We start from the raw sequence: 26,155 nt of genomic DNA, 5'->3' as shown, positions 1-26,155 counted from the left end.
AATACACTCTTTTTTAAAAAGTTCTGATTTAAAATGTCTTTCTTTTCTGTTTGCAATTTGGTTTGATTTTTAAGTCTTAGAAAACTGCTATCAAATATCTTTTAAAAGTATTTTAAAAATAGGACACTATTCAGCTATAACTCATTTTGCTGTTTATCTATTCCTTAGATGTGACAAGTCTGAAGTGTGCCCGTCATTCTTCAATGAAGAAATTGGATATGATTTAAAAATAAGTAATAAACAAAGCTGTCACAGAACTGAATGGGTGTTTTTTCCTTGTGTAGAAAAAGCAGGACGAGATGTCTGCAGCCAGCTATTTATAGTTTAGTTTTCCTCCTGACTGTTCAGCTCTGCCTTCCTACACTGTCAGATGAATCTACTAAACTTCACAGAGGACAGTTTACAGAGAGTCATAAAAACAATTTCTTGCTGTGCACTGAAGAGTTTGCAGTGTTTGAACTTGGATGAACTAGTCCAAGGTGTTTCAACTCATGTATCTTATCTTGTTTTCTACCCACGTCTTCAGATCCTTACCCTCTAATTCATATCCAGTCAAACACTTTTTCTGTCTCTGGTCTGTGTGTAGGTAACATCGGAGGACTGTAGGTGTGTACGAGGATGGAGTGGCAGAGAAAAGCTGTTACAGATTCACTACCCATACCCCTCTGCTTTTCAGGGGGAGGAGATAGAGGAGCTGGAAGTGAAGGTGAGTCTGTGAAAAAAGGTAAGGAATATTCACTGCCCTCATCATACTCCTGATACTGAATGGCATCAAAGAACAAAAGGAAAAGTAGTCAAGTTACAGCAGTAATTCCCCTCCTATTTTTGGAAAAGAACACTTTGATGTTTAGAGACCGAAAGGCAGAGAATAGTTGTTTCACCTTGCCTTACATGTCGAGGGCACTCTGACTCTAAGCAATACTGAATAATAAACATACAGACATAACATAAGCATGCGGAAAAAAATGCATGGGCACTTGAGGGATTATTAGGAAACTGCAGCACTGGAAATCCTCAGAGGACACATTATTTTACCCTGAGGGCTTCACAGATGATATCAAACTTCACTCAAAAAGTAAGAGGAATCTAGTCTGGAAATTAATAGTGTAACATGAGCCAGTTCCAGTAGTACAGAACTCCTGTGTCAACAGTTTCTGTCACTGACAGCTAGAAGTTACTGTTAGACAGAAAGTGAAGCAGTCTAGGGTCTGAAGTCACTGCTCTCTGCAACTTCCACAATATTAGAAAGTAGGAGAGCCAACAGCAGAGTGAACTACTCCAGGGAGAGAAGGAGCTCATCTAAAATAAGACAATGTATTATATTATTAGGCAGATACTACAGATATCACAAGGGTCATTATCAGACTTGACTCCAAGAGCGATCACAGCATTTGCCAGAAAAAGCCAAGTCTCAGCTGGAGCAGAAATCTCCCTTGAAGCAAACTGCAGGATGAAGGTCAGAAACATCCCTGTTCTGTTTCAGGGATGATGAAGGTTTTACAATAGAAGCCTGACTGCCTGGGTCAGAACTGATGAGAAGGAAACTTCCCGGAGTGGTTTCCAACCCTGGGATTGAAAAGCCCACATAAAGAGAACTTGGACTGCCAATTCTCCGTTCCCTGACAAAAGAGGAAACACAGCCTTTATAGACCGTACGTGGCTTATAGCCAACATACTTTGATGGGGAAAATTAAACTTACCCAAAGCTACTAAAAAGAAGCAAAAATTAGGCAAAATGAGACACGAAGATCAAAATTTAACATAAAAATCACAAAGGAGCAAAGAAATGAAACGAAATAAAAGGCTGAGGTAATCTCAAACAGAAAGGAGTGAAATGCAAAAAGGCTTCGTGAAAAACTAGACAGGCAACAGAGTCGAGAATGTATTTTTACCTTTGGGGAAGGTTTTTTGAACATACACTTTCTGAGTACTATTAGAGGTTACATATCACCAGCTTAAGCACTTGCACATCTATTACCTCACATAGCTAACAAACACAGACCATACCATCTCACTTACTAATCCTGTGTTAATAATCCACTGAACAGCAATATCCTTAAATAAAGAAAGCCTATCTTGATATGGCAATCCAACAGATATAGGAAAAATGTTTTAGCAGTAAATTACCCTTAATGTGTTTTATCACTATTTTAAGTGAAACCTAAGGTAAAACTATTGTTCTGGATTTTATTTTGCCTTTGGCTGGTGAAGAGCTATTTACCATCTCAAAGCTCCCTCTCACATACACATTATATGCCTCAAACAAATTGCTTCTGTAGCTTCTCTTAAATACACTCCATGGATTGAACTTACCTAAGCTTTCACAATAAATTCCTTGGGGGATGCCCAAAAACATTTCTCTTAGTGTCTAGAAGACAGATAATGTAAGTACTGAAAACACAGTTTTCTTATTCCTTCCTAGTATAAAACATTTTTTGAAGATAAATTTCCATAGGAAATAAGATTTTACATGCAACTAGTAGGACAAAGTATTACAGATGAATGGATAATTTCAGTATGAATGTCTGAATTAAGAAAAAAATTATTTGACTACAAATACTATTTGACATGTATTTTTAATGCCAGTATGTAGTATGTAAAGTGTACTTTTGGATGAGCATTTTGCAACCCTAAATTAACCAACTCGCAAGAATTTAAGTTGGATTTCAACTTTATTGCCATTTGATTGGTTACTGTCCAATCTATTAGAAAGTTAAAGAAATCCAGAAATGGTGTATTACAGTGACCGCATCAGAGCCAAACCTGTGCTTGAAATTACTCTGTTCATCTCATTATAAAGTGACCTTCACTTACCAAAGAACAGGAAAAAAAATGTTAAAACAATTACCACAGGGTGAAACCTACCTGAATGTATGAAGCAAATCATGAAATCTGGACTTCGTATGTCCAGCTCTGACTACAATTCTGCTGGGCAATGGGAAAACAAAAAAAACCCTTCAGGTTAACTTTGTTACAGATGTGGTGATACAGTTAACTATACAAAGATCTCTGTTCAGCTAAATGGACCTCTCTGGCACAGGCTGCCCAGAGAGGTGGTTGATGCCCCGTCCCTGGAGGTGTTCAAGGCCAGGTTGGATGGGGCCCTGGGCAGCCTTGTGTAGATCCAGGCCTGGAGGTTGGTGGCCCTGTCTGTGGTAGGGGGGTTGGAGCTCTATGATCCTTGGGGTCCCTTCCCACCCAGACCATTCTATGATTCTATGACCTTGACTACACCAAGCCAGTGCTGACTGGTTTATTCCATCATGTGTGGAGAACAAATAAAGACACACAAACAATCTCTGTTATCTGACGGTGATCAACTCTTGTAACATCTTTGGGACATGAGACTAGGGGGTGAAATAATCCAGGTAACCAAAGTCCTATTTGGCTTTAAATAAGGGGAAAATCAATCTCTGACTTAGGGCTACAAGACTGGCAAGACACCTTATGCCAACAATTCAATTGAAAAAAATTGTATACTTAGCTATGACAAACCCCCCTGGGTGCAGATGGGGTCTCCATGTCTGAGAAGATGCATGGAGCTGAGCCAGCTGAGAACTGCTCTGCACAGGACCCAGAGTGAGTGCCCCCTGGGCCTATGGTTCTAGTCTCAAGTGAATTACAGGGGCTGGGATTTTGATCAGTGTGAGGGTCAGACTAGAATAGAAACCACCATCTAGACTAATCCTGCTTTGGGAAAAAAAAAAAATAATTTGGTCAGCCCCCAAATCGTCTATAACAATTCAACAATGATCCACATCTCTCCAGCACTCTGCACACCCCTGTACATACTCTTCTCAACACCTTCATAGCCCGCTTCTTCCCTAGCTCTGTGCTAGCCCTACTGTGGATTACCTGTCACCCCTGCATTTTCCCTTACCCTAGCTGCAAACATGGCCCCACAAGTTCACATTCCTGTGCCATACCTCTCATTCATTAATGCAGTTCTACAGGTTAATTCTCACTTGCTTGCTCCACTCTTTACACACACCTGTCCGTGCCAGCACAGAGCTCCTTTGGTTATGGAAACCAGTGCAGTTACACTTTTCACATCTTCACAGCACCAGCATAAGAGGTATCTCCTCTAAGTCTGATGATATTGCTCCTTAACTCTGCATACTCAAGACAAACAAGAATGTAGATGTAAACTTCAGGCCAGAATTCTGACTGTTTACTTTGTTTACCAAAATCCCAGGTACCCACAAAACTCTGCAAGGGACCAGACATCCCTTAGATGCGATCGTCAAAATGTTCTTATTTTTATTTTTTTGCACAGTTTAAATATCTTCAGTTACATCTTATGCAGTATGCCACTCCCAAAATAACAAACGTCTTAAATAAAAATAAGTAATAAGCCAAAAAAATACCTGTTTTATTGCATAGTGATGAGGCAGGCCACCAACAAATATGGATCCTGTTTCAAGCCAGTATGAACTGGACCAGAAATTGCTAGGAGTACTTGTCTTGTCAGATATCCCCAGGACTGACATTTCTGCTTCACATGGTACCATGCCTTGCCTGCAAAAATTTAAAAATAGGGACATTTTACCACCCTACAGAGTTTACAATACTGTCTGACAAATTAATTAGGCTGTTACTAAACCGATAAGGAAAGAAAACGAAGTAAATAGCTGTTTTTATATTAAAGACTATAAACACAAAAGATGATGTTTAACAAGCTGTAAGTTGGCATGTCTTTGGGGTTTGAACTTCCATTAAAATGAAGCCATATTGTAAATCTGAGGACTGTAATTGCCAAGAAAGCCAAAACACATAATAATAGCTTAATAAGAAAGTTAGGCAATTTTTAACAATAACAAGAAGGCTTTGCAATTTGAAAAACAGACTTAAAATATCCCTTTTTCATCACAGAAGAGATAACCCAGAGAAGCAATTTACAATAAACTAGATTTTAGAGACTGCAAACCTAATGTAATTTGTAATATTTATCTTCAAAAGCATTATTCCTAAAGCTGAAGGCAATTATATTAGGCCCTGAATTTAACACGTTCCCTTTTCCCTCCCCCTGTCCACACACTCACTATCAGTGTCGCTCTTAGCAGCATGTGTAAACTGTTAACAATAAACAGAAGGTGCTAAGTAAACAATTTGTTTTTCTTCTATTTTTGTTTTAATGACGCAAAACTCATTTACATTCTGGCAACTGACTGGCAGCAAGCACAGAGTCTTCATGAAAGCAAGCACAGCGAAGAAATACCAGAACTGAGCAAGAGCCTCTCACTCAGGAATGTCTTTCAGTGTACCCTCTCTGCACATGAAACACATCGGAGTTCAATCAGCTGTAGGTTTAAAGATACTGAAGTGCCTTTGAGATACAGGTGTAAATAGCATATACTGAACACAACCATAAAAGCAAATCTGTAATTTAGCTAGGATGCTATGGGTAAAGTATGAAGTCAGTTTATCTTTGATAATGCAAATCTAGCTTCTGAATCCCAGCGAAAAAGAGCATGGAAAAATTTCTTCACTATCTTCTGATATAAAGAATTTCTCATAAGGTCTTCTATAATTTTTTGAGAAGATGGACACATAACATTAGCAACATATTTCCAAGAAGTTCTCTTCTTTATTTTTGGTATATTTCTCATTTTCCTGCCAACACAAACAAGAAAAATGCAGAAGAAAATTTTTGCCAGCTCCAATCAAGGAGTATGTTCTTCTACCACATTTTGTAGATATTCTGCAATGGTTGTATGCCTACGCACATACAGAAGCCTCTGCATCACACCCTTTTGATTATTAGCTTACAAAGGAAGTTGGCTGATGTGTGTAACTTATGCCTGTATTCTGAGTAGCTCTGTTTCCAATGAACAAGCAGTTTTTCCCTAAGGTTTGGACCCAGTGTATCATTTTTGATATATTAATTCTATAGCAGAAAGCTTTGGTGAGAGTTCTACGGACAAAATTATTGATATTAAATATCTAAGATGTTTTCTCTTTCTCATAAAAGGATAAAACATAAATAAAGTCGCAATAATAGGATAGCAACTCTTCTGAAATATTTTAAATCAGACTTGTTTTGATGCAAAGTAATGCATTTTTTATTTTTTAAATATTTAAATAAATGTGCTAAATGAAGGAAAGCTGTCAAATAGCTTTAATTTTTAACAACTTCTACACATTTTGAGATGCTAGTGCTATAACTGGTTATGTGGCCATGCATGTACTCCTATTACAGAAGCACCTCATTTACAAATGTAGTTCTTTTCACATTAGTTTTAGACATATTTGTCAGCTTGTTCTTAATAGCTTATATGATGGATACGCAGAGGTATTTTTGTGTGCATACATAAACATATTTTAAAATTAATTCCCAGTACTTCATGTCAGAAAACAAGTTAATGCAATTCAATAGCATTAGCTGCCTTCGCCCTAAGCTTGTTAAAATGTCAGGCATGCACCTCTGATTGTACTTGATTGAATCTAGCAGGGTCTGGCCAAATTAGAATAACAACCTTAAACCATTATTGTTTAGCATTTGCTGATGATACAATCACCGGGTCATATATGCACTCCATGAAATTTCCATCAGGCTTTTAAAACACTTTTTCTACAATCAGCACATTGGGTGCTTTAAAGGTCAAGTAAGAAGACAGAGCTTTTTGCATAATTATAAATGTGGAAATGCGTACAGCAAGTCTCAAGCACTTTTGCTGGGTAAGCTACCAGTAATTGTGCCTCAGTCCAACCCAGCAGTAATAGTTCGCAGATTCCTCATTTGTACTCACATAAATGTAATGATTAAATACTGGCCTATTAATTATAACCTGAAGATGAATTCTGTCTAAACAGTATTAAATCCATTGCCCAATGCCTCGCAGGTTGGAAGGATGGAAAGGTCAGATAATAATTTGATAACCGTTGGGATAACGGTACCTAAACATGACAATGTCTGTATGAAATCCAAATCCTTTTACATAATGTCCTTACTTGCTGACATTTGTTAGTGATGATTAAATGAAATGTTTGGGATTATCATAAAATGGTAAAAAGGTAATAAAACAAATGGGAGAAGAGGAGGGGGGAAAGAAGGATGTCCACATAAAATACTGTCAGTCACACTGTGCAGCCTTGCTGGGAATAAAGCTTCTTTTATATCTGGTTTTCCTGATAAGAAAGGGAAATCTCCTGTTCTAGAAATAAGATCAAAGCTTTCACCCACCTCTAGTAATTTCATTTTTAGCTCGACCATGCTAAACAACAATAAACAATTCACTCATTCCCCCTGAACTATCCAGGAAGTAATATTTATATTCAGTCTATTACAGGAAAACTAAAGTAGGCTTCCAAACAGCTGTATCAATTATTTTTTGTAGTTTGCAATTGATAAAGAGAAATTTTATTATCATATATTCTAAAAAACTACCCCAAAATTCTCTGATTTTATTGAACACAACATTAATGTTTAAAAATATATTTAATTTTCACTGTGTTTATTTTTTAATGGCTTTCTTAGCTTATAAAAATCAAAGCCAACTCCTGTTTCCCTCTGGTTTTTACCCAGTATCTGGTAGATTTCCTTTCATTTTCCTAGTCAAATTGCTCCTTGCAGTAGAGTGTTTATTTCTGTAAAGCTGCAACATAGCAATAGACTGACTGTCACAGACAATTAAGAGTTACATCTTCGTAATGCACATTTAAAGGTGGGATCAATTCTGACTCAGTACTGGTTTTGAAATCCTTAAGGCTTTGCAGGGGTGTTTGAAGCAACTTTAAGAATGGAATATCTGCTCGCTGAGGTTTTGCAGGTTTCACCTTTGGAGGTCTTGAAAACCTGGCTGAATAATGCCCTCAGCAATGTTGTCTGACCCCTTGTCTGGCCCTGCTTTGAGCAGGAGGTTGGACTAGAGACCTCCTGAGGTCCCTACTAGCCTGAATTATTCGAAGATTCTACAATCCTGCGACATTTTTCTTTAGCAAAAAACCCACTCCAAAGCCACAGTAATAACATTTAGAGAGTAAGACAGAACCTCATATTACCCTCAGAAGATTTATTTAGATAGAAAATATACGAGTTACACTCACAATCATTAAATTTTCACTCTGCAGCAAGATGCATCATTTTAGACTGCTGACATCTGTTGGTGCTGACTGTGCCCTACTGAGACACCAGGTAGCACACACTTTCAAGTCGCTTATGAACTAATGAGCCAACAACGTATTTTTTTCTCATTCCCTCTGACAGCAGACTCGTATATCCAGGACCTGGAGCTGATTTCTTAGGCTGGTATTAGAGAATGATTCGAGTAAATAAATAACAACAATGAAGGCATGATGCAAATTACTCTAGGAATGCTGGGGGGATGATCTTTTGTATTCTCAGGAATGAAAAATATCATAGTCATAGAATGGTTTGGAAGTGGTTCAGAAGGGACCTCAAAGATCATCTAGCTCCAATCCCCTGTCATGGCCAGGGACACCCTCCACTAGACCAGGTTGCCCAAAGGCTCATCCAACCTGGCCTTGAATACTGCCAGGGAGGGGGCAGACACAGCTTCTCCACACAACCTGGTTCAGTGCTTCACCACCCTCACAGTAAAGAACATTTTCTTAATATTTAATCTAAATCTACTTTCTTTTAGTTTAAGTCCATTACCACTTGTCCTATTACTACACTCTCTGATAAAGAATCCCCCTACAGCTTTCCTGTAGGCCCATTTAGGTACTGGAAGGCTGTAATAAAGTCTCCCTGGAACCTTCTCTTCTCCAGGCTGAACAAGCACAACATTCTCAGTCTGTCTTCTCAAAAGAAGTGCTACAGCCCTCTGATCATCTTTGTGTCTTCATCCCAATGGCTCTATCTAGTTTTGTGCTGGGGACCCCAGACCTGGATGCAGTACTCCAGGTGGGGTCTGAAGAACAGAGAAGAGGGGCAGAATCACCTGCCTCGACCTGCTGATCATGATTTTTTTGATGCAACCCAGGGTACAGCTATCTTTCTAGGCTACAAGCACACATTGCTGGTTCACCTCGAGCTTAACATCAGCCAGCGCTCACAAGTCTTTCTCCTCAGGGCTACTCTATACTTCCTGTAGATGTGCTTGGTATTGCACCAACCCATATGCAGGACCTTGCAATTGATGCTGTTGAAATTCATGAGGTTCACATAGGCCCATTTCTCCAGCCTTTCAAGGTCCCTCTGGGTGGCATCCCTTCCTTCAAGCATGTTGATCACACCACACAACTTGGTGTCATCAGCACATCTGATGAAGGTGCACTGTTCATGTTCCCAATGAAGATGTTAAACAGCACTGGTGCCCAGTACCAACCCGAGGAACACTACTCACTGATCACAAGTCTGAGTGTGACTGTCCAGCCAATTCTTTATCTACTGGGTGGTCCATCCATCAAATCCCTAAGTCCAGGTATCCCTTTATTCTGTTCACAGAGGTTACACTTACATTACTAAACTAAAAAGGTCCAACAGCATGAGTTCGAGTCCTGACACAATCATTTTTTTAAATGAAGTTACCACCATTCCTGTCACAGTTGCCTCCCAGGTGAGTTCTGAAACTGAAAGAGTTCATCGTAGTGCAATACAGGAATCATTCATAGTTGAAGTGTTGCCCACCTGTTTTGCAATAAGCATTATTCTAGAAATGATCTGGGACCTGTCAGTTGGCCTCAGGTCCAGAGAACAGTCTTCACATTTCAATTTTATTTATTTCTATAAATTTAGCCAGAAAAGAAAAAAAAAACACCAATGATCTGTGCCTCTGGCCATTTCTGTTTCTGCAGTTTGGAAAGCTTCAAGCTTCCTGCTGCTCACATTGTAACAATCTTAAATACTGTTTACAGAAACTAAATTTAAAAAACAACATGTACTTAGTTAAAGTTGATGCAGACATAACTGAAGTGTCACCCAGTGAAAAGCTTGGGCCAAATGAGGGTACTCTATTCAGGCAGTGGCAAGTTCAGAGTTGGATCTAGACTTGCAACACTATCTTTCAAGCAGAACTTGAAGACCAACCTGAATAACAAGTTGCCCAGTAGGAATTCATATTTACATCAACTCTGCCTGGCAACATTATTTCTGGTCTCTATATCCTGTGTTCTCCTTAACATCATTTCTATGCTTGCGACATGAGTCCAAGGCAGCCACAGAACACTGAACCTGCTTTTAGTATCCTCAGAAATTAATACAGAAAATAATATAGAATAAAGTTTTAGGCATGTTGCCTGTTATCATAGCCTTACTCTGTTACAGTTTTTATATTTGTTCCTGCAACAAGTTGCCTCAGAATTCGAAAATTTTTTGGTTTAGAAGCGAGACTAATGAGCTCTTTTGAGATCCAAAGTAAAAGAAAGTAGCAATGACAGGAACATTTTTAGTATTTAAATAATCTGAGCAATAATAGATCACTGCACACTGCAGATCTGTCTCTTTGATGAGTCTAAATTTTAACATCTGAGTGTCTACTTTGATGGCAGAATTCTGAAGAGGCGTAGAATGTGATTTGTACCCAAGATGTGGCATGACTAAGTAAGCTTTTATCTTAAAGAGGCTGTAAAACAACAATTCGTATCAAGCTAATTGGTGGTATTAAGTCGCTATTAACTGTTATTATGATCAATTTAGTATAATTAAATCCATTGCATTCAATTACATTGTTAAAAAGGCAGTTGCTTATTCTCTGTTGACTCATACAAAGTTTATGAAAAATAGTCCCCCTGTGGAACCTAAAATAAGTACAATGTTGAGCTTTGATTTCATGATGGTTTTTCATTACAATTAAGGGTGGGTTTTTTTCCACATTGCATCCATGCAAAACAGACTAATATTATTTAGCCACAAACAAATGCACTTCATATAAAACCCCCAAGCCTGCACTGAGCAAATACAATAAAAGATTAAAACTGAGACAGATATGGAAGGAGAAAGTGTACTTCCATTGTTCTCCATTTCTGGAAACTAACTACAAGGTATGAAAACAATGCCAAGTTTCTGTCATCGTTCATATTTTTTCCATTTCCACTATTCCTGCTTTCTTTGTGAAATCTTGTTGAATAAAGCTCTTGCAGAGATTTCAGAACAGCAAAGAGTATTTGGACATGTCTGGCAATGCAGAACTGAGATCATCACTACACAACATTTAGATGGAGTATGCGGATGCAACATCAGCAGTATAACTGCATTTTATTTTTTTCGTGAAAGTTTGTTTCTAAAAGGAACATTGTCACCTCAAGGCAACAAGCTTTAAGTTAACATTTTAGAGAAAGGGTGAAAGGGGGACTGAATATCTACAGTATATACACTGGAGCCTCACTAGCATTTTTATTACATCTATAGGTATGGTTTGACTGATAATTTAGGAAAAGGACTAAGTTCCAATCTTCATTCCTTCCTCCCTTCCTCACACAGCAATTTGCACTAAGGAAAGCATTCAGCTGAAAACAAACAAAAGAACATAGCTTGAACATGGAAAAAAACCCAACCAAATCTCTCTGAGGCTAAATGTCTCCCTTTGAAGGGACTCTGAATTCACCCTCTTTCTTGATGTCACTTCTCCAGGACAGATATAAAGGAGCCCTCACTTTAAAGGTAGGTTTCAGAGAACATAACCAGATTTTTTAGTAAAAGGTAACTTTTTAAAAAATGAAAACACAGAAGCAAGATTAAACAAAAAGGTTGAAAACAAATGTATTCTCTAACTTGAATACATTCTTTTACTAAAACTGTTGGGCTCCAAAAATCTCCTTCCTTCCATGGCATTACAAGGCTCACCTTGACGCTTCACTTAGAGCAGTCAGACTCTGCCTTTCTTTTTTCAGGATTTTTCCAGTCTGCAATGTTGCTGCAGACTCTCTGCAAGCCCCATCCTGTCCTTCAGGGAGACAAAGCTTATTTGCTTTCAGAAGAGGAGCAATCTCTCCGCCTCCAGATGACTGACTGAAAGGGAATCACTCGGGATGAAGTACAAAGAAAGCTTCCTTCTTACTAAGTAGGAGTTAGAGTGTACAGTATTCACACAGTGCTGTCTGAATTAACAAGACAGCTACACTGCTTGTCCTGCTCTCTGCATATCCCTCTTTCTCCAGCAAGAAAAGGATGGCTTGCATCACCTTTCAAATACTCACGCTTCCTCGGATCTGCCTCAGCACAAGGCTTTTCATAAAACTCATGCCTTCAGGCTGCTGGATGCAATGGGAAGTGCCTAACAGCATCTTTCTCCCAGTACTGAACTGGCTAATTATTTTTTGTTTCTCCATTCTCTGGGACATCTCCAACAGCAGAGACTGACTTTTGTAGTGGAAGGATATCTAGCAGGTAGAAAAAACCCACCCTTTTGATGTGAGGGTGAATTACACCTCATGTCTGTCACTGCTCAGTCATACAGCCAGGGTCACACATCTGAGACACAGGGTTAGCAGTACTGGCTGGGATCATTTGGATATATAAACTCCTCACCAATGCTGTGAGCAAAGAGGTGATGACAGTAGAATACATCTTAGGAAAATATTTAGGAAACAGAAGGGTTTGAGCTAACTGAAATCTGTGGATTTCTGAATAAAATATTTAGGACAGAGGAGTTAAACCTAGTGGTCCCCTGGTGCTGAAATGAGTGGTCCTTTCTGGCCTGAAGCTCTAAACCCAAGAATTTTTAGAAATAGTATCTTAGATAAAAATGGTAGTTTATAGTACCTCATTCTGTAGTGTTAAAATGATATAACATGTTCATCCACAGAGGGAAAAAGTTTTAAGACATCTTTAAAATTCACATTTTTCCCCTCAAAGCTTCCTTTGTGGTAGCTGATGTGTTCACTATTAATATGCATATACTGTATAAAACATATTGACATCACATGCAAAGGCATAAGAACTTAAAAATCCCTTTAAGGAAATTGAAGGCTTCAGCACATTTCAATGTATAAAAAACTACTGGATTCTATTTCATATTAGGTCTGCTTCCTAAGTAAGAAAATACATTTAATAAATGGGATACTGTTATTTTCTATTACTTTTTATAAGGAAAATATACTTGAAATGCATAAGATGCCAGTTGATGCTGTTATTACTTTGCTTTAAAAATTAGCAGTTCGAGTTATTCTGAGAATAAAATCAGGAACAGGCTGGAAAATTAATAATGTGAGGAATGGAGCTGAATGTTACTATATAGATCACATGGGACAGAACAAGATTTAAATATGCTTAAACAAAGAACCAGCTAAGGACATGTCCTGAGGAAAAGCCTCCAGCAAATACTTGAATTGAGGCAGTATTTCTAAAAGATATGGAATTTCATGATATGCAGCAGTCAGTAAGAAAGGACATGCTGTTTCTTCCCTTCTCCTACTGAAGGCAAAGGCAAATGTAATAAGGAAAAAGTTAGTAGTTTGTGAATCTAGAAATAAAAACATTCTTGCTTTTCATTATGACACTTCAAAGAATAGGTAACAGCCTTCGTAAAGTGGTTCAACCAGTGAAGTTTAAGATGTTCTGTTCTATTTTCAGAGAATAATTAAACTGGCACTTCGAAAATACCCAAGACATGACAGCTTCATTGATAAACTGTACATGAAACCAATTCCTAGTATTTGTACACAAAAAAATAACCTTCAGGTACCAAAATCTGAGCTTACACAGAAAGTAAACTGGGTAAGTATAATTTCATTGATTACCTATCACTTCCCTTAACATTTCTTCAGCAGCAGATATCATCCATGCATCCCCAGTATTCAACCTATGTATACACCAGGCCGCTCATCTGTTTTTATTATTAAACGTTCTGATGATTTTCTGTGAGATCCTGTATTTGTATTGCTATTCCTCTCTAGCATTTACAAAGCCATTATTTCCATAGTGCTCTAAGTTATTAAAAAGAGAGGATTAGGTTCTAGGACAAAAAATAGCATAATCTGAAAGCCATTATTGATTGAACATTTATTCTTAAGAAGCACCACCATTTATTTTGAACACTTGACCTCCAAATAGAAAGATACATTAAGCTACATTTAAATTATCAAGTATTTATGAGATAAAGTAATGAATAAAATTAGTCACAGGAGAGAATGCTATTAGCCCAGCTCCCCTTCTACTTATCTGTGAAAGGATTAAAATCAAATTAATTCTCTCTAAATGTACTGTGCAGGTTAGTAGAATGAACTGGAAAACATAGAGATACATCCTGACTAGCAAAATCTCCAAGCTTTTCCTCTATTCAGTGTTTTTTGATTCCTATTTGGTTTTAATCACCTCTGATTCTCTTCCTGCAATCCGGCATTGCCATCACTGCAGCACAGTCACGCTCTGCTAGTGGGTAGTAATAGTGTCACTGAGTAACAGAAATCTTCAGCACACAGAAATCAGTCCCCCACTTTGAGCTATTTGTGCCAATAACCACACCTTGCTGCAAAGTCAGTTTCTTTTTCCTTTCAGATTTATTACAGAATCTACTATTGGGGGTAGGGGTATTCTTCACCATTCACCATTAAGTATTTTAGGTTAAATTTCATGATCTCTGTCCAAAAACCAACCCAAAACAAGACAAAAGGCTTCCAGCTCTCCTGATACTTCATGATGCTATGTACCAGACAGTACATAGCAGATATAAACTAATCAGACATCAAGACAGTGCACTTCAGAAAACAAGAAATGCGATTTTACTACCAATGTTAACAAATCATAACTAAATTGGACTAAGTGTAATAAGCTCAACTTTTTCTAAGACAAACCACTGAGATGGGAAAATGAATTAGAAATTATGAAGTAAATCAGCATTTGTGATTCATACACCCCTAGATTTACACTTCGGGGGTACTGGAAAAAAAGACAAGCACAGACTAGAAACATGGGATTGAGAAGGACATTTCAGAGGTCCAACGGCTTCCTAAATGGTTTGTACTGGTAAGAAAGATAAATCAGGTTTAACTCTGTGTATGTCCAAGCACTTCAACAAATACCCTGCAGCTGATACAAATAATCCGATAGCTTCCTTGGGAGAGTCCCAGAAAATGAACATTATGAACCTACCATATCAAGAATACACCTCTTGCCACATTACATAAATACTGAATACACTTATACTCTAATTAAGCAGCAGTCATTGCTGTTAATATCTTGTAGCTTATAGGGTTTTTTTGGAAGATGTCCATTAAGCATGTTTTACATTGAGTATATGGCATTTAGACAGTACATAAAGCAGATGGAGGGCTACTTCACATACATGCTTTTACATTAAAAATGAAGGCCAAAGTTCAGCACCTTTGTGATAAAATAAAAACAGGAATTTACAATAAAAGTGAAATTACAAAACAAACAAAAGAAAAGCATGTGCAGGTCTTTTTTCTAACCACTTTATCACCTGTTTATCTTACCTGCCTGAAAGCCCTGGGGAAAATAGGACCTTTGTAGCATATTCCAAAGTATAATAAATACAGCATATTTTGTACCATATGGATTGTCTCAGGCCTTCATAAAAAGCTATCAAAGCCAAGCAATATACAAGCTCCAGAGCGAGCATATGTCACATTATGGCATGATTAGAAAGATCTTTTCCTGACGAGTCTGAAAACATCTCAAACCCAAGACAATCAATCATCAAAAGTCTTGAGTGCAAAACTCAAACAACAAACATTATGTGTTGCAAGAATTATGCACTCTTTAAAAAAAGCAGATTGACACATTTTGCAGTTGGTTTCTAGACTGACAGAGCATCTACACTACTTTTCTAATAGCAATGGTAATGGTCAATTAAAAGTGTTCAAAATCTATAGATTCATTTTAAAGAAAGGAGCTGTTTTCAGGACAATCTACTGCATAATCAATTTAAAAGATGACATATTTGAATTTTACAATTGCGATCTGAGATTAAGAGTAAAGTAAAAAAGCTTTTTTAATGAAGTTTTACAAGTTTGCAGGGCAAGGTTTTAGTAGCAGGGGGAGATGACAGGCCTGACACATCCTTATGGGGTGGCTTCTGCAAGAAGTCCACGTTGGAGCAAGCTCCCGTCAGAGCCTGCAGCCCATGAAGAGAGGGGCCCACAGTGGAGCAGGTTTGCTAGGGGGAATACTTGTGACTCTGTGGGGAACCAGGGTGGAGCAGTCTTTTCTGGTAGGTCTGCACCCCATGGAAGCTGTACTAGGGCAGTTGGTGAAAAATGAAGCTCCCAGGGGAAAGGACTCCCATTGGAGAAGTTTACAGAGGACTGTCTCCTGTGAGAGGGACCCCAGGCAAGAGCAGGGACAGAGTTTTAGGAATGCCCCCCCAAGCAGGAAGGAGCAGCAGAATAACATGCAGTGAACTGACAGGGAGGAGATAAAACCATCACAGTAGCTCAGTCAGTAGAGCATAAGGCCCTGAACTTCAGGACCCTGGGTGCAGGCTCCACACTGGGCACCAAAAAGGCCTGCCACAGTTCAGCGAAACACCACAAGCATGGCAGGACAGGAATGAGATGGACAAAAGCTCCCACAGGCTGGGGAAAAAGCAGTTACCAGCACTGCAGCGCGAACAGCAACAACAGAACTCATGACAGAGCAAACACACACACACACACACACACACACACACACACACACACACACACACACACACACACACACACACACACACACACACAGCCAGCACAGAGCACTTACCAGCCTCCCAAGGTAGTAACCAAGCCCCAACCACACTCTACATACAGCACAGGCCCTCCCTTTCCCGCCTTTTTATAAGGGCAGGAGGTCACGTTTGGGACAGCCTGGGGGAGTTAACTCTGTCCTGGCTGGAACCAGGGCAGCAAGGAAACTCTTCTTACTGGTACAGAAGTGACTGCTGTTGCAATGGAGTACAGTGGGCCAAGAAAAGGACTGCTGCCTTTTGGCCTGTTCCCACAATACCTGTTATTTTACCAACTTTTTCTGATGACAAAGATTGCAAAAAGATAAACCTTAAAGCAGTTAAGGAAGTCAAGTTTGTAAGGGCTCTAGTAAGGAAGCTGTGATACAGTATTCCCGGCATTGCCAGTAAGGTCGCTGTATCTTCACAACAAATCCAAAGATGTAAACACCCCAGTACTCAAGTCTAATATTTCCTTCCCTTCATAATGCCCTGAAGAAATCTCATACCCATTTCCGACTGTAGCTCTTTCACTTCCCAGGTAATGTTCTTAAGAAAACCACAAGGACACAGTCAGAAGTGTGAGACACCTGCAATGGCTTCTGATAGCCAGGTTTAGCAAACAGGTGCACTCACTTACTTATCAAACTGAACTCTCAGGCACTGCTCTGGGGCAGAGCTTGGCAATGGGCTGGTTTTAGCAGACAAAGCCATAAATTAACACTTATCTGAGCCAAAAAGTTGCATCCTATTCAGAATTATCAAGCTATCCCAGATTTTGATGTAAATCTGTTCCTCTTATTATGTCAACTTTACTGAAGTATCACAATTGTTGTAGCCATAATGTTCCATCACTGTGAAAAACGTACTTCAGCAGTGCTGCTGTTTTACTTACAGCATGAATATGCTGGTGAACTACGAGGAATGGATATAGAGCAGTGTCAGACAGTAATATGCACATTTATTTGCAAACATTAAAAAGTGTGACATTTCTTTTATTCACACCAGGAATGATTTCTGTGGGATAAAAGAAGCAGTAAAATGTTCCCCTGTAAGTAGAAAAGGAAGATACTATCACTATCTAATTTTCACTGTATTTCAACTTGTATAACACAACACTTACTACTTTTAAGTCTGTTTCATTTAACATGATACTGTAGAATCAGTATATTCTTTGCAGATGGTTTATCTTCATTTTGCAGAGCTGAAATGCTTTGCTTTTTGTAAATCTGAAAACCAGAAATCTTACCAACATAGGATGACATCAAAAGGGCTCCAAGCAATTAGGAATACTTCAAGTAATGGCAATGAGAATTTTCTTTCAACAAGCTAGTACGAAATAGAATTGTTTTATCACCTGTGATCCTAATTCATAATATTAAACATCTGCAGAACAAAGAAAATCCCACATTGTGCATGTCCATGTTTCCATCCCAACTTCACCAACTGCCCAGACACAAGTACTCAAACTTAACTTTGTTATCTCTCTGTCAGTCAGTTCCAAGAAAATTCAACAATGTTGGCAAAGCCTGAGGCAGCTGCTGAATAATCTATGGCAATTCTTCACCAAAATAAATTTAAGTTCTACTATGCCATCTTATACTGCAATTGACTAAATTGCATGTTAACTTCATAAAACAAGTATCGTACATATTTCAATAGCAACTCTATAAAATCTAATTGTCAACAATATATATCCAATTGGTGTCCTGGTTTCAGCCAGGACAGAGTTAACTTCCCCAGGCAGCCAGCACAGGTGAGCCCAGTTGGCCTGGGCTGTTTTCCACACCATGTGACATCACACCTTCCTAAAAGGGGCTGGTTGGGGAGGGGAGGTTTTATGTGGGTCCAGGATAGTCCCGGTGCAGTTGGTGAAGTCCTGTGTGTTACCATTTTCTGGGATCAGTAAGTGCTCTGTGTGTATTCTGCCCCTGGTTCAGCTCTTGTTCCCCTTTTGGAGTGCTTCTGTTAGTGATTGTTCTTACCCCATCCCACAGGGCTCTGTCTGCCTAGATGATCTTTGAAGCAATTACAAATACAGACAACAGTAAAATATAAGACTTACCTAAGCTGCACTTTATACCAACGTCCATCATCCACTCTAGCAGTAGTAGTAATATTTTTGAATTCTGATGCTTCATCACATGAAAACTGGTACTACAGTGTGGGGAAAAATGCTTTCATTACATAACTTTTTATAATTAAACAGTTATAGTCTTAGGAACTTCAATTTAGAAATAACAAATGGTTTCACAGACATGATATCCTTCAGGTTTTTAATCAAGGAAAACTAACATTTTATTCAAACTCTGGATCAGTAAGTCTGTACACAAGCACACATACATGCTTCCTCGCCTGCATGAAAATGCTTTAATCTTTGTGTATTGTCCAATCAGATATTATGGCCCTGATTTGCAAAGAAGTTGACCATCTGCAACCCAGCTGAAATTAACATTGGCCACGGGTGAATTTTACTTACCGTTTTATGGCCTCCTTACACTTCCAAACACGTAATGTAGCATGCAGGCTGGAGCATTTTGGAACACCATTTAATTTCCTATACTAATGTGAACAAGCACTTGATTTCATGGTTTGTCTACTTGTAATTGTAGCTTGATTGTGAGTTTAGAACCATTTGTTCATTGGGCTTTAAATCTACATTTAATTGACCGATTTTGTGAATGATTAAGTGAATTCAATTAGTTTTAACATGGCATGCTGGGATCTCTGAATAGATTTTTGTCAATTAAAGTACTTCCATATTTTATGGTGCTTATGATATGTAAGAAAAATATTTTTCTGCATCATTACTTTACCATGAATACAAGTAAGATGGACTTAAAGCCATCAACATTTTCTAAACCTTGGATAACTTCCTGCCCCTGACTAATATAATTTGTTCTGGATAAAGAGAGTCATAATAACAAATGAAACAAAGTAAATCACAATATAACAAAATAAAAAGCTATCTTCTTCTTTTTCTGTGTATCTGTAATTTATTTATCTTTTTATTACAATCATGCTCTTGAAGGAAATTAAGACTACCTCAAAGGTCAAGTCTGTAATTTGTCCCAAGTCATGTAGATAGATGAGCAGCTTAAATAAAAAGGAAAAACCACTGTACAAACCTATCTATCATGCTGTCTAACCATTAGACCCGTTAACGTTTAACTGCATGACTGGAGAAAGCTGGTTACTGAGATACATGTGGAGCCATGTCACCAAGAACAAAAACTAACAGAAGAGGGTCAACTAGAAAACACTTGAGGAAGAGTATTTATTTCATCCTCCATCACCAAAGACTCCCTGGAGCCCACCAGAAAGAACTACTGTGCATGCGGCAGAAACTCTGACATATAAATCAAGTCTCAGAAATCTAATGTGTATGTAATTAGCTCTTGGATAATGTATTGAATATGTATGATTTTGCACCATAAATTCTCTGTTATCTTGCTAATTCATTGGAGCGATCCTCAGTGCTGCAATAAAGAATACCTGCTTCACAGTTACACGGGACTCTGGTGAGGGAACTACCATGTTTCGTTCCTGAAACATGAAGGCAAATACAACTCAAATATGCTGTTCCAAGCAGTCATTTCACAATCCTTACAGAAGAATATAATTACAGACAACCTTTTGGAAATTCTTAACAGGAAAATGGAAGATATATTATGAGATAAACCCCTGATATTTCAATATCTTTTATGGCTTCTTTAGCATCTGTCCATCTCTTCATAAAGCTAAAGCTTTATCTCTTCCTCAAAAATGAGGGAGTCATTTGCAAAGATAAAGTTATACTGGGATACACGTGTTATTCCTTAAGGTTTATAAACAACTGTATTTGAATTTAGTTTCCATACAAAAGTGAAGCAAATGATTTTTGTGATTCTGTGGACTGTGAATTAACATGACAGACAAAGCAAAAAAGCCACTCAGTAACAAAGATACACTTTATTCCCTTCACCACCACCTCTCATGAGATGTATTGATCTTATTAGCTATTAATTTTCTTGAACAGATACCAAGTTTGACAACTATTTTCCTTAAAATACTACAGAATCTCAAGCCTGTCTGTAGCTCTAGCTACTATAATTCTTTAGAGGTAAACAGAAGAAAAAAAAAAGAAATTAAATTTTTACAGAATCTAACTTTTACTTCTTCAATGTGAGATTTTGATGCCTTACCTGTAAGATGCCATGTTTGATGAAAAGTTGAATTAAAAGATGTCCTATTGTTTTTGGGCTCTGTTCAATATACAGGAGTAGTCCATGAGGATTATGCGTCTTAAATTCCAAGTGGATGAAGTTTTGCCTGTGCAATTGTAAGCCTTGAAATTCCAGGTAAGAATCACCATAGTAGAGACCATAACTAAAATCTGTAAATAGAATTTTGAGACATGTAAGGATACAAAGACTTTTCTTCAATCATTGCTTTCTTACTCTGCTAATGGTAGCGATGATACAGGACATGCTTTTACACCTATCAAGGAGACAGACATTAATCTGAAAATTGATGCTAGTGTTTTTCTGTCAAATACTGAGGGGTCACAAAGCTAAACAAAAAGGTTTAGGTGAAATTATATTAAGGAGGAAATAAGATCAATGCCTGAAATAAGACTATGAAGACCATAGCACTTGGTAGATATATATCTATACCAGTTTTGAATCCTGTATGTCCAGAACAGGGTTTTTTTTAAGTTAGGCTTTCTCATAGTGTTTTGATGCAAGAATGAATGACTTCCAAGTCTTTGAAGAAAACATACAGTATGGGAAGTGAGAAAGACATTCCAAAAACTAATTATGAAATTATTATCTTAAATATGTCAACAATTTATGTTTAAAATAAACAATGGGATGTTGGTAGGGTTGAAAGTTTCCCTTCTAAATACATCCAGTTTATCTATTTTATTTAGATTCTTCTTAAACTCCAGCACCTGGCCATACCTGCAAGGGTGGATATAGCTCTCATTTAAATGGAAAAGGTATGTGAAGATACAGCTGCAAGCCATCAGGTGACAGAGGGATACTAACCCCCTTCCCCCTTTTCATCTTGCCTCTCCTTTATTTTCCCTTTTTCTCTCCTGACACCACCTCCAGTAGCAAATACATTACTATATATGCTTAAATTCTGACCACCAGTGACACTGGGATAAATTATAAACTACTCATGTTGCACTTCTGTATATTATTGTAAGACTATGCTGAATTTTATCCTCTCATGATTTTTCAGAAACCTGTTTACAAAGTCAGGGTCACTGCGGTCAAATTCCTAATAAACCTCTTAACACTCACAGGAAGAGGTGAAAAGAGCGACAGCAACGGTAAAACAAACCAAACATTTCAAGCAATACCAATCAATGACCAGTGATGCAAAAAAAGATGAGCTTTTAATTTTAAATGTATTTAATCTTTTACAATTCTGGTTTGAAAGATAAAACCTGTGTGTTTAAATTTAAGAAAACTTAATTAAAAACATACAAAATTGCACAGAAAACTTCTTCCATTTTATAGACACAATAATTTCTCTAAAGGGCAGACATAGGTTTAGAGGATTAGCTCTAGTCCCTAACCCTTGGGTTTTTTTCCTTCCTGAGCTCGCCACCAAGCACTAAACTTTCCCTCAGTCCATTTGTCCTCAACTGCCCCTGCACATTGTTTTGCTTCCTCCATGGAACCACTCAAGTATCCCTGCACTCCTAATTTACTGGTATCTAACCACGTCTTTTTTTGGACTCCGTTTAGCATATCAGCTTGGATGAAAGACAGTGGACTTGCATGGAACTTCCCTTTCCTGCAGTTTAAATTCCTTCTGTACCTGTTTTTTGGAGGTGTTGTTTGGTGTGTTATGACTTTTTTTTCCCCTGCACTGTTCAGCATATAATTAAGTAGACATATGAATTGAAATTATGTCAGTCCTTTAGTGCTTTGCTAACACAAGGCATCTGACCCCCTAGATCTCACTATGAGACAGTAAAATCTGTCAAGAGAAACAAAAGGTGGCTGAGGGAACAAAGCAGTTTATTCATGATTCCTGAAACTGAAACTCCAGTAACTCAGGCCAGACTAGAGTATCTACTAAATTTCAAGAATGACCAAACACTTAAAAGCTAGTGGCACTGACTTTTACCTTTATATGTGTAATTGTAGTAAGTAGACAGAGCACTGCAGCCAAAAAACTGTACTTCATTTTCACTGACATCCATGCCTTTTCATCTTCTTGTGGCCACAAATGATGCTGCCTTGCAAGACAACAGACTGCAGTATTCCACAGATTTTAAGTCAATTAGCTCCTTATGGGAAATACGTTTATGCTGCTAACCAAAAGCTTTTTAAAGGAATCATCTGCAGTAAAATTGCTGAAATTGCTCGAAGCCCATAAATATGGAAAGACTTAATGGGAGAAAACACTGAAGAATATTTCGTAGGCTCTGGGGTTTTGTGAAACCTATACACATGTGCTACTTGCATCCCAAACGGCTACATACCTTCCCACAATAGCTACTAACAAAACCCTCTGCTGTACTTTTACCTATAAAGATTCTCACATGGCTTGTAACGGTACACAATCTCTTTTTATAGAACACAAGCTTTGCTTATAATCCTTCTACTACACTTTCATACAGCTTTTTCATTTGACCTCTGGAGTTGGCTTTCTAGATTGCTATTTGTCCTAAAGCAGAGTGCTCATCACCCAAGCCTTCAGAAAAAGAAAAAAAAAAAAAAAAAAGAAAGAAAAATTGATGCAGTATTTTATCTTTCACTCAGAACGTCTAACACTTGCTTTCTTAAGAAACAGGAAAGCCCTTTGGCCTATAAAATCCTTCCAATTGTAGCTTGTTCCCCAGTGTATCTACAGCTCTCTGCGCATTTCTGTTTACACGAATTCATATTAATGTCAGAATGTTAAAAGGTTTGAGACCTAGCTGTAATGGTAGGCATGTACACAGGCAGGCCTGCAGCCTGGCCCACTTGGCAAGCTTCATTAACTCTTGCTAGTACCTACTGAGTTTCCTCCATTCCAATGCGCTTCAGCTGTGTTAGCTTCAGAATGGAGACCTTCACATTTATACTTTGAGTGCTATTCAATTGTAAATCTAGCTTTAAAAGGCAGGTAGAGATAATAAAAGCTTTTAATATACTCATGAGTGCACACACACCTGTGCATGATGGAGCTTCTGTCTAGATGCTTCTGCTAATGCATATCCTGCAGTTTGTCTATCTTGGGAACAGAAAGAATTATAATAATGCTTTTCTTCTTCCTATTGCTATTTTTTGTGTTATGTTACACCTTGGAATAAAACACTCACGTTCAAGCTATTGTTTTTCCTACTTTCATAGACACATCTTTTACTATTCTTTTAATTACAAATACCTTACGGCATTCAGAGAGAAGGCTTCCCTGTGGGAAGGACTCTCTCATGAAAAATATGAACAATTAAATTGCTATTTGGGAATTTTATTTATTTTTCACAAAGAAGGAACGGATCTCTTAAAGTAATATAAAACTATGCTCATAAGAAAAAAACTGAGAAATGCCAAGTAAAAAAATTATAGAAAAATGAAATGAGAAGGTCAGAGCAAGGACTGCTTGACAGGGCTGGCTACAGACCCCTCCAGCCCAACAACTGACTTCAATGGCCTCCCAGGCCCAGGCTTATGCAAACAGCATGCAAGAAGCAATGTTCCACTTGGGACAGCCAGTTAGCTTCCACCACAAACAGTGCCATGGCCTCCTCAGCCAGGGCATACTCATGGCCTGGCATCGGTCCCTGCTTGCCACCAAAAGCAACTGGCGTCTGCCCCTGCTTGCCACCTTCCATGAGACTGTCTGGCAGGCAGGCCCAAAACACAAGGAATGGCCCAGTGTCTCACCCCTTCAATGACAGCACCACTGGCCATGCCAACAGCTTCCCCAAACACCATGACCCCCTCCCAGACCCTCACTGCTGTTTTCAGTTGGGTCTCCCAGTGCACTCCAGTGGCAGCACTGTGTTGTCAGGTGAGGCAGCTGCGCACCGTCAGGGAAAATGAAGTGGCTTGCAGAAATGAGTGAAGCTGAACCACATGAAGAATGGAAATAGGCACAGCTGGAAGCCATGGTCCCACAGATAGAGGCAGGTGGGCTGTTGAGATTTGGGAGACTGGAAGCTTGTAATATGTGGCAGTAGGTGGATGGTTTCTGATCAACCAGCAGATCTGCAGCTGCCAAGGGCACCACTGTCGGCAAGCAAGATGTTCAGGAGACCCTTCAGAGACAGCTCAGCCCATGTATTATTCTCTAATATAGACTGCAGAAGGGGGCAAAGAAAAACAAGTCCGTTACTGAAGACTCCGTTCTTCTACGTATGGAGGTGCCAATCTGCTAGCCCAACCTGATGTCTCTGGATGCTTGCTGCCTGGTAGGGCCAGGGTCTGGGATTTTGCCCAGATGGTTAACCTTTGCTACTCTTCCATAAGGGCATGGACAGTGTTGCCAGGGTAACCCCATGTATCAAGAATGACTGCAGAGGTCTGGGCACGAGGGAGGAAAGCATGGGGTCCTTGGTCTCACTTTTGAGGGGGACAGTCCTGAACAGTCCCTAACTCATTCAACAAAATGCCTAAAAGTTCTGCCGATGTATTTAACAAGGTGAAGCAAGAGTGGTTTTACTTTTTAACCTGATGACAAGGACTTTAGACTAAGTGTGCTGGGGAACAATTACCATAACCTGAAGGGAAATGAGGGAGGAGAAAGTGTGTCTTGGACAACAGTATGACAGGAAACTCTTGCAAGTAAGATGAATTTAACTTGGGCTGTACTGGTGGACATGCTCCTCAACCACTGATACTTGAAGAAAAGAACAGTACAAGTACTGAAAAAAAGTACAGAAGGTAAGTCAGGTAAAACATCATTACATTTAGTTAACCCTCCCCCACCATTTCATTCTCCTATGAGTACTCACACACAGGATCCTTTTAAATTACATGAACACATACAGAAAGTTGAAATTTAACAAATACTTTTGCAAATATATTCTTGGGGAGATTAGTGCTGGTAACAATTCTTCAGTGACCTGGAAATGAATAATTTAATTCTTAACTCATAAACAAGTCTTCAGTGCTCTAATTAGGATGGCACAAAGCAAATTCAGCTGTGATACTTTGCTGTGAAACTCTCTCTCTTGGCTTATTCCCTCACTTTCTGAGGAACATGGGAAATACCTGGACAAAATCTAGATTTTATTAGTATTGCTTTTATCTTGAAGTTGGGTACTCAGAAAAGGAAGGGAGACTAGAACTGGTCTTTCTTATTGGTAAAACTACTTAATGGGAGTTTCATTCAATTCCTGTTCTGCACCCTGGACAAGATTTTTAAAAAATGACCCTGACTGTCAATTACAGTTAAATCTTGTGTCAATATTATAGTCTATCTGACCTTTGCACCTAATAGCAATAAATGAATTTAAACTGCTTTTTGGACTTCCTTCACTAGTTTTTCTGTACAATTATGTTCATACCTAGAACACAGTTGACATTGAAAATTCACTTTTTCCAGGTACATGCCACCTTCTCTATAGTACCAATATGTACACATCGTATTAATGATGTGATCTG

General features: G+C 38.5%; 1 protein-coding gene across 1 annotated transcript in view; it reads right to left on the bottom strand.

Annotated features, from left to right (window-relative positions):
• The window catches only part of EYS (eyes shut homolog), a gene marked incomplete at both ends in the record, with an annotated part of 784,773 nt that overhangs the window by 261,555 nt on the left and 497,063 nt on the right, over positions 1–26,155 (bottom strand). Inside the window, 3 exons of the mRNA XM_084261159.1 lie at positions 4,368–4,518; positions 18,628–18,719; positions 20,747–20,937. Coding sequence (XP_084117285.1) covers positions 4,368–4,518; positions 18,628–18,719; positions 20,747–20,937 — 434 coding nt within the window. The remainder of the gene's footprint in view (positions 1–4,367; positions 4,519–18,627; positions 18,720–20,746; positions 20,938–26,155) is intronic.

The sequence above is a fragment of the Gallinula chloropus genome, assembly GCF_964237585.1.
Source record: "Gallinula chloropus genome assembly, chromosome: 3".
Taxonomy (NCBI): Eukaryota; Metazoa; Chordata; class Aves; order Gruiformes; family Rallidae; genus Gallinula; species Gallinula chloropus.
The sequence above is the reverse complement of the archived record's forward strand: the minus strand, read 5'-3'. Positions and strand labels throughout refer to the sequence as shown.